Source organism: Trachymyrmex septentrionalis, unplaced genomic scaffold (assembly GCF_001594115.1).
Source record: "Trachymyrmex septentrionalis isolate Tsep2-gDNA-1 unplaced genomic scaffold, Tsep1.0 scaffold131, whole genome shotgun sequence".
NCBI lineage: Eukaryota > Metazoa > Arthropoda > Insecta > Hymenoptera > Formicidae > Trachymyrmex > Trachymyrmex septentrionalis.
In genome coordinates this window covers 1,570,761-1,581,249 of record NW_017304450.1, presented here as the reverse complement: position 1 = coordinate 1,581,249, position 10,489 = coordinate 1,570,761, and the positions used below count along the sequence as shown (strand labels likewise).

Genomic DNA, 10,489 nt, shown 5'->3' with positions numbered 1-10,489 from the left:
ATTTAAAATATAAATTTTTGTTGAATATTTTTAATGTTCACTGTTTTGTAAAATTTTTATTTTGCACAATACATAAATATTAATATAGAAATTTCTGATGTAGTAACATTTCAATTAATGTACACGAAAATATAAGGCCAATCAAATAACATATAAAAGCAAGCACGATTTGATTCCTTATAAAAAAATAAAAAATATATATAGAATTAAATTTTTTAAATTTTTTTATAAGAAATCACGTCGTGCTCGCTTTTACGTATTACTCGACCAGACCCTGTACGTGAAACATATATCAAATACTATTTTCTGAAAGAAAATAATAGTATTAAGAATATATATTTCTCTATAAGTGTACATACATATATCAGTCTTTTTCTTTAGAAAAGGCAAAAATATCATCATGTATATGCTTTGTTCGTACACAAGATGCAATCGAAAAAACTTATCTGTATGAATCGTATATTCTCTCTCTCTCTATTGTAATATATAGTTCATATATTTTATACATTCCTTAATAACTTCAAGATATTACTTTATAATCCTTTGTTAACATCAACCGTCAATCGATTGTGAATCCAATACGAAACTTTCATCCATATGGTCATCATTTTTTATCTTTTCAAGGTAATTCCTGGCGAGCTCGGCTATTTGCGGATGAGACGATGATAACGGCGGTAACGGTCCAGGATGATGTTTTCTATGTCTCAGTAGACTGGAGCGTTGCGTAAAGTCCTTTTCACAGACATCGCATTTATATGGCCGTATGCTGGCATGGGTGAGCACATGCTGATAAAAATTACTAATAGATAGAAACGTTTTTTGGCACAGAATACAAGTAGAGACGTTTGTCTGGCCGTGCTTAAAACGTTTATGGCTTGTGAGTTCGCGAGTACCACTATACTCTTTTCCACAAATCTCACATTTAAAACCTTTTTTATGTAACATCAGATGGTTGTCCAATCTACTTCTATGGTGGAACTTTTTACGACACAGGTGACATGGATATTCATACTTGATCTCACGATTTCGTTTCTGATGCCGCCACTCGTGGCCTTTGACGTCCTTGACCTTCTTGCCGCAAAAGCGGCAGATTTGTAGATCCGATACATGGGTTCTTTTCATATGATGCGTTAGATCGATCTTCAGCTTATAACTGCGACCACAATGTTCACAAACATATCTTGATTCATAATCGCTATGAGCCCGAATGTAATGTCTTTTTAGTCCATCTTCACTTTTGTACTTCACATGACAGATTTCGCACTCAAAGAAATAGTCCGGTCGGTGTATTTTTTTGTGCTCTTCCAGCGCTCTTGGCGTGTAACAAGTTCTTTTGCATCTGTCGCATTGATATGGTTTACGATGTGCATATTTTACATGTTGTTCAACTTGCTTTGCATTGTTAAAATGCCTCTCGCAAAATGGACATGTGTTTTTTATTTCTTCCATGACTTCATCTACTTCGATGATTTCTTTGTGTGAATTCGGAGAATCGGAGACTTGTGATGATTTCGCATTCAACAAAGATTGAACATTGTCAATTGAAATATTGGTGCCTTTAACAGTTATTGTAGATGAATTCTGTGAGTCTAATGACAAATCTACATTAATCGATTCATTTGACACATTTTGACACTGTATCGTAACGGGTTTAAGTTTTTCACTTGTAGAATTAGTTTCACTTTGAACAGGTTTCCATGAGTCCAACAAAATGGAGACAAAACGAACAGGTCCTTTTTGGTATTGTCTTCCTGTCTGCCTGATGATAGGCTTTTCCCTGAAACAGGGATAAATCGTGTCAGCGTATAAAATATCAATACTTGTTTTAATCATATATTCAAATAGCCAAATGTGACATAAAAAAATCTCCTTAGCTATTATATATAATAAATTAAATCTCACTGTGTTGTTATATTGTAGATGTCACCATCAATTACTAGAAAATTTTCATAGGAATAGCATTAGAAAATTACGCATATTTTTACCGAATTTTAATATTTTTTTATATAAAATTTTTACACGCACTTGTATTCCGTTATATCCAGAGAGATGCAATGAGTCTGAAATAAACGCAAGAAAGTAAATTTACTTCAAAAAATGAAAAAATTTGTGGAAAATATTTTTTTCTTGCACAAAATAAAGCTATTACGCAATAAGAATATTATTCATACAAAAAATGAAAAAAAATTATGTATTAACAGCATTAGTCTTTAATAAAGCAAGTATGTATTTATTCCATTAATACTGTTACTGAATTTAACATTATTTTCAAATGAAATGTAATGTACTGTTACTACATTATCTTTTTCCGCGTGCACAATATTATTTAATATTATGCTCATAATAATATTAACGTACTTAATTGATTATACAAATAAATCTTACAAAAATATAATCTTTTTTATTTATCAGTGTTTGTTTAATTACAAACAATTATCCAAATAATTATTCATAATACGAAATTTTATATATATGTATACACTTATACATATCTTATTATTAATTAAGCATTATTAACACATATATTTCAGTTATTTTAAATAAATATTTAGCTATGCTAAATACTTATACTTTGTATTCATAAAAGATGTTTATATAGAGAACGTATGTCCCGAATAATTTAAATAATTAAAAGTAATAGTGTAAATAAAATCAGTCTTCCGTCTTATAATTTATCATAATAAAGAGTCATTTTTTTTAATACATCGCAATTGCGATTTTGTATGTATCCTTTCCATGATTTCAAGTTAACTTTTTCCCTTACACATACAAATAACAAAACATACATCTAGAGTGAAATATTTTTCACATTTATTAAAAATTAAAATTAAACTAAAATTAAACTAAAAATAGAACTAAACGCACTTGTAACAAAAAAAAATCGTCGAATGATTTTAATTATGACATATATGGATACCGGATATTTTCTGGATATCCGATATAAATTTCCCAAAATTCTAAAAAAAGAAAGCAAAAAAAATAGCGACAATTTTAGGTTTGTTTATTTTAATGATAAGCGCGCTATCAACATTATTGCATCATTCTATATCCTATTCTTGTTTTACGTCTAATGAATAATAAAGACAGAATGACACAACAGCGCTTGATGCTGTTGATATCGCGCTCTCCAAATGAAGCTTTAACTGAACTTCTTGCACAGTTTATCTTTTTCCTTTATCTCCCCAACATAAAAAGAAAAAGAGAAAAACTGAACTATGTAAAAAGTTTAGTTGAAAAGAATAGAATTCTGCATCAAACTTTTAATATAAAATTTCAGCCGAACATATATATATATATATATATATACATACATACATACATACATACATACATACATATATACATATATGTCCGGCTGAAATTTTATATTAAAAGTTTGCCAGATATTAGCTATCTAACCAGATAATAAAAAAGTATCCAATATCGAATATTTTTCGAATATCCGGTGCATCTTTAATAGTTTAATAGTATTTTTATCTTCTCACAAACTATCAAACATATTTTTTTGAAAAATATGTTTTCGAACATTGTTATTACACATTTGTAGATTAAATGACTTTTGTAGAAATAACGATATATTAAAGCATCGTCTAAGTTCATTAGTTTCATTGTAGTTTCTCGAGCTTCTATAAAACATTTTTGGCTAAACCAGCAATGGAAACCTGCGACGTGTAGAGTGAAAAAAGACCGGGATGGTTTTTTTCTGTGCCGAGACTGGATCATTGAGTAAAGTCTTCACGGCAAATATCGCAGCCTGATACCGCCATGCGTAAGAACATGCTCATGGAACTTATTACCTCTTATCGACACTTTCAATACTTTCTTATAAATCGAAGAAGTTATACTTGTGTACTCAGCTCTTATACTGTAATTGTCTTAATTGTCTGCTACCTTTATCTGTTTCTTTTTCTATTTAAAGTTCTTCTTTTTCATTGTTCGTTGTAATCTTTTTTTTCTGTCTCCTTTTACTGGGCATTTCCTCACACCTTCTTTATAAGTAATCTCTATCACGTCATAATACATTCCGACATATATCATTATCCTTCACTGTCATCCACCGTGCCTTAAAACATCCATTAATTTCAATCAGTACAAATACCAAATATACATTGTCTGTCACAACTGGCAAAATCAAGTCTTCCATAATCAGTAGTAATATTCAATAAAATTCTAATAAAATCATTTAACTAATATGTTTAATACTATTGCTATTATACAATTTCTAAATTAAGCGATTAAATATTTAAGTATATTAGAAACAAAATTATAAGCTTGTTTGAAAATTAAACTTAAAATTTCTACGGTTGAGCACAAATGCGCATTAATACATATTACAATCGTTATACACTGATTTAATCTGGGTGTAAAAATGAAATGCAAATATTTCGAATTATAAAACGTATTTTTTACTTGACAGCATAATAAAATGTATTGAAGATCTCACAGTTTAATCTATTTTATATTTATATTAAACACACATCTTTACGTCAATTTATGTATGACTTTAATATGCATCAATGCACATTGGATATGTCTAATCAAATTCTCTAGTAGTTTGGCTTTCAAATCAATTCAAGTCGATTGAGCAGCAACGGGAATGGCCGATAACCATTTGGCTGGATTGGAACGTTGATGTCGTTTGCGATGATGTGCCGTTACGCTGTTATATTGCGTGAAATGTTGTTAGCAAATATCACATTTGGTTTTTCACCTGTGTGAATAAGCTTATGCATCTTGACACGTATCTCGCGAAAGTTTTCGGGCATAACATGCACTAAGGTCGTTCGCCGGTATATATACGTTCATGTCGCTCTAATATTCAATTCGACGCTAATATTTTATCGCACTGGGCGCACAAGAACTTCGGCAAGTGCAGGCTCATGACTGCGAAGGCTCAGCTCCGAGATACAATTTTTCTATTACTTCGGCGCAAACTTCTGAATTCTATGAATCACACGTTTATATGTATGGTATGGTTTCTCTAAATTGTAATAATTATAAATGAAGTTTTAGTACCACAGATTCTTCGCTAACTCACCTTGTGACAGTTGTGATCCTCGAGATTATAATCGACATAAATCTTTTGACCCAGCACTGTTCGTAACGTCGAAAGTCGCGCTTGTACACCCGTTTTGACAATCAAATAAAACTTTCGAAATCAAGCTATATAGATCACAAATATATGTGACATCACTGTGGATCTGCATGTAATTATTCATATCCGACTTGCGTTTAAAGGTTTTCTCGCATCGTGTAAGGATGTACGTTGCTATGCTTCACTATATATCTTCTTTATATTTACAAAGCAGAAGATAAGTCACATGGCATATAGGACATTCATATCGCACGCACACACTTTTCTTTTTCGTTTTCAGTATTAATCACAGTATTTCTAACATTTTCATCACATGCTTTTTTCAATATTGTTTGCTTTTTCTTCTTTTGTTCGATTATTAAGTTTCCTATCGTTGAATTCGATTTCTAACGAATAATTGTACACCTCGGATTTGTCTTCGCTAAACTCATTCTTGAAACGTTCTCCCATCAACTCTCCAAATTCGAGAATTCTGTAAGCAACAACAATAATTTTTCAGCATTCATATTTAAACGCAGTCATATCGTCAAGACATTGATACATACACATTACATGAATACTTTCTCTTCTTCATCCAAAGTTTCATATAAGAATGGCCCAAGAACTAATTTGGCAATTTATACAGACGTTGGAAATAATGACGTTCTCTTACAAGGAACAATCGACAAAGATAAGATAATTTCAAAGTTACAAACACTCTATTTTATGTATGAGTTATTTTATTAAACGTATAATAACGAATATCAATGATAACATAAATTTATCGATGCATTTATCCACATTCATACGAATAAGTCTGAGGTCTCGCCTTAGAAAGAAACTCTAGAAAAGAGAAAAATAAGGAAAAGAAAACGAATTCGTCGTTCAACAACATTGGCATTATTCGGCTTACAAGTTATCCTTATCTACACTGAAAAAATAGAACAACAATATTCGTAACGGAACACTTTGAGCACGACAGTACAAATGTATAATCGTATAATTCATAAAAAACCGAACGGACAAATATCGCGCGTTATTTTGTCTCTTGAGCGTCGCACGGTTTACGCAAACGTTACAACCAGTGTGTACAAAAGATATTATAGAAATTTATTGAGAAGTATCGGGATCAATATCGTGAGTATAACGCTTCGTCGACATTGTCCAACATTAACGTAGTGATAGATAATATAATCTATAATAATTCAAAACTTCTTTCAGAATTTCTGTCTGCTCTGTTGTTACGATATATAAGCAACAACAACGTGTAAGCACGTACTATCGCACTGTTATTATCGTTTAATGTAGTCGTCAACGAAAATCGCGTCATTAACAAGAAGTCATTCATAAAATAAGTTCTTAAACACACGTAGATTTCTGATGGGCCGTTAAGTTGCCCTGGCAAGAGAATCCACGATTGCATATCTGGCACACATAAGGTCGTTCCCCGGTGTGTCCGCGTTTGTGAATAGTCAACGTCGATCTCTGTGAGAATGCTTTCGGACACAGGTCACATTTGTACGGCTTCTCCCCCGTATGTACTCTTCTGTGCATCCTCAGATTTTCGGAATCGGTGAAACCCTTTCCACAGATGTCGCAAACGTAAGGTTTTTCCCCGGTATGGATCCGCCTGTGTTTCTTTAAGTGCTCAGCGCTACTGAGACTCTTTCCGCAGTAATCGCAAAGATACAGCTTTGTCGGATTGTGGCTTTCCTTGTGTCGGAAGAGCGATCTCTTCGTGGCAAGTACGCGGCCACAAATGTCACAAGCGGTGCTAGTCACTTTGTTGGCCTTCAGCTCGGGATGCGTACGTCTGCAGTGTGCGGAAAGCTGTCGTCTCAAGTAGAAGGCATTGTTACAGAGCTGACAGACAAACGGCTTTTCGCCCGAGTGAATGTTATAGTGTTCCTGAAGATCGAGCTTCTTACGAAAACGTTTGTCGCATTCATTGCATTTGAATGGCAGATCCGCTTTGTCCATGTGTCGCGTCATGTGAATGCTCAGAGCCGCTAAAACAGTAGTTTCGTAATCGCATTCCTTGCACATGTAACTCGGTAGAAAATGCGTCTTTTCGTGCCTCGTTAAGTCACGAAACAACCGAAATTTTTTGGGGCAATGTTTGCAGGGGAGATCGCCTACTGTGTGGCGCAATAAATGTTTCTGATAGTTGCTCTTGTGTCGGAAAACTTTGTTACAAGTTTTGCAAAGAAACTCCAGATCAGGCTTTTCTTTCTTCACCTTTTTCAACGATGCGATACGATCGCTCACTCCTGAAGAGTTGCTTTTGCGACTGCTTTTACGTACCGAATGCGTCTTCATGTGTTTGCGAAGACTAATACCAGTTCTGAAGATCCGGCCGCATTGGGCACATGTATTCTTCCGCTTACCTTTGTGCTCGATCTCATGATTATCCAACAAAGACTGCGAGGCAAAGAAAACACCGCAGAGTTTACAGTGATACGCCAAAGGAAGATCTTCCTCGTCATCCTCACTGTACTTTACTTCCTGCTTTATGATGTCTTGTTCGGGATTTGTTGAAACTGCTGTCTCGTCAGTGGCGTCCACCGGATCCAGGCATTTCGACGAGGACTTCGCAGGTTCGCCATTCTTCTTCACCAGATCAAGTTTAGAGAACATCGGGTAATAGTCTTCAGGAAACTGTAGCTGGTTGTACCTGAAATGGAAAAATTCAGAGGGATATCAGTATCGAATATCCTTGTTATATGGCAACGATCTTTCTTTCATTGTCTGGTCTCGTTGTCTAGCAAATTATTTCTACTCCTGTAAGTAAAATTTCTGAACTTGCGCAAATTTGCAGTTTTATTATGTGATAAATTAGATAATTTGGTTAAAAAATAATCAAAATCATCATATGACATCTAACGATAGAGACACTTAAATATGAAAAAAGCGATGATGAAACATTTGATAGAGTCATAACTCTGAGTAGCACTTTTTTTATATTAATAATACATAATGCAGGAATATATTCCATATAAAAAAAATAATTATAGCTCTTACTGCAATCCGTATCAAATAAACAATGTTACATATATCTTTCTTGATATTTCTGTTTGTTATTCTATCGGCATTTGCTATATTTACGATTTTGTTCAATCATTTTTCATGTAAATACATTAACTTCTTATAATAATCCACTTTATAATACACACGCACAAGCACACGTCGCCTGTCAAAGATAAAGAGAAAAATTCATGTCAAAAGCATAGAAAAACTTTGCAATACAATTTTTAATGAAATTAATTTGTTTAAGGTTCCTAATCGAATAACGAATAACGAATCCTTAGAATTCAAATAATGATATCAGAAGCGAGAAAACACATAATAAAAATTCAGTCATTCATTTTTCAATAAAATCAAATTTAAATATGATATATACTTACAAAATATTCGGAAAAACTCCTTTTATTTCGAAATAAAATCATATTTATGTTTGAATTGATATCAATTCGACATACAGTTAGTTTCATTTTTTTACATAATTCAATTGCAAATATATGGTTATTTATTAATTATTAGAACACAAGTTTTCGGTCTATTTTATAAATCTGTTCTATCAATTTCGAATGTTGTTTTATTAAAAAATATATTTTAATATAATTTACAAAAGTTTTTGTTTGATATTTTATCGCTTTTCTGACGCCACAATCCAAGATGGCTGCAATGAGTAGATAGAAGTTTTAATACATTGTAAATAGCACTTCAATAAATCAATAAAAAAAAAATAAAAATAAGAGATCAATATATCAAAATATGTCAGATATTACATGATAATACCACATTACGATTCCCGCAAAAAGTATTAACATTAAAAAATTTTATCATATAGCACTGTGGACGAGCATCGTCAAAATAAATGTAAAATACGGCGTTTATTAATATCGTTGCACTTTATTTCACCGCTTGAATTCATATAAGTCTGATAATATCACTATACACAATAATGTTTTAAACACGAGATCCAACTGACACAGTATAATAGAAACAGATATAAATTGTATGACTATGTCGGTGGCATCATCATTTCATTAACCATGTGTACTTTATTATGAGCATTAAGCAATCCCCTAGATACAAATGACTTGCTGCAATAATTACACTGATATGGTCTCTCACCGGTGTGATATCGTTTATGTATAACAAGAGTCGAATGTTGCGTGAAAGATTTTCCGCAAGTATCGCACGAGTACGGTTTCTCGCCGGTATGAGTTCTTTTATGCACGATCAATGTCGTCCTTTTGTGAAAAGCCTTGCCGCAAACATCGCAGACCAGGGACTTCTCCCCGCCATGAAGACGCAAATGGTCCTGAAGGGATCCTTTAGATGAGACGGATTTACCACACAAATGACAGTCGTATTTGTTCTCGCCGGTGTGCGACTTGACATGGACGACCAACGAGTTCTTGTAAGCAAATATCTTGCCGCAGAACTCACATTGGTGCTTCACCGGTTTGAAGTTCGGATCATGAATTTTCAAGTGCCGCGCCAAGGTGTGATTATTGGGAAAAGACTTGTTGCAAGCAGTACATACGTGTTCCTTGGCGCCATGTTTCACATTCATGTGTCCGTGGAGCTCGGCGTTCGTGAAGAAGCCCTTGTTGCAAATCTCACAGTGTATTGTATACTTTTCGAAATGACGCTTGTAATGAGTAGCTAACTGAGAAGCTTGTATAAATGCGTGACCGCACACATCGCACACAAAGTTTTTCTCGTGAGTGTGAATTCGCTTGTGTACCGCTAAAGTATTGGTTCTCTTGAAACACTTGCCACAGACGTCGCATTGATAAGGTCGAGCGTCACTATGTGCCACTAAATGACCTTCAAACAAGTTTTTCGATCTAAAAAGCTTCGTACATATGCTACATTCATAAAACGTTTGTCTGTTGAATTGTTTTTTCATGCCTGAATAATTCTGATGAGTAATTTCTCTGTTTGCAGTTTTTTCAGATTCTTTTTGCGTCAGTGGATCCTCTGAAGGCTCATGTCTCAAACTTACATCTTTGTATTGAACACTGCAATCTTCTTGCTTTATATATTTTTCTTCTTTAACGAAAATTGAAACCAACGTAGAATCCGTACATTCATCTATAGACAGTTCATTTTTTACGCACGTCTGTGCTGGTTTTTCATTTCTGAAAAGAAAATGAAATAATAACTATTATAATATTAACTGATTTAAACTGATTACTAATAAAATGAATTTAGGAAGAATTATAATTTTATTTGTACTTATTTACTCGTATATCTTTTTTTAGAAGTTTATATATTAATGTAATTTTTAGATATCAAATATATATTTTTAAAAAGCAATGTTTCTTACCTTAAAAAATTTTATTAAACATTTATAATATGTATATATACATACATATCTGTGTGTGTGTGTGTGTGTGTGTG

At 33.2% G+C, this 10,489-nt stretch overlaps 2 protein-coding genes across 2 annotated transcripts in view; both read right to left on the bottom strand.

Moving 5' to 3' along the window:
• The window catches only part of LOC108757005 (zinc finger protein Xfin-like), a 71,363-nt gene that overhangs the window by 34,780 nt on the left and 26,094 nt on the right, over window positions 1–10,489 (bottom strand). The window lies entirely within an intron of this gene.
• LOC108757004 (zinc finger protein 525-like) lies at window positions 520–2,055 on the bottom strand. Its single transcript, XM_018501230.1, has 2 exons — window positions 2,026–2,055; window positions 520–1,777 (listed from the first exon to the last, which is right to left on the bottom strand). The coding sequence occupies exon 2, from the start codon at window positions 1,447–1,449 to the stop codon at window positions 553–555; it is 897 nt and encodes a 298-aa protein (XP_018356732.1). The 5' UTR covers window positions 1,450–1,777; window positions 2,026–2,055; the 3' UTR covers window positions 520–552.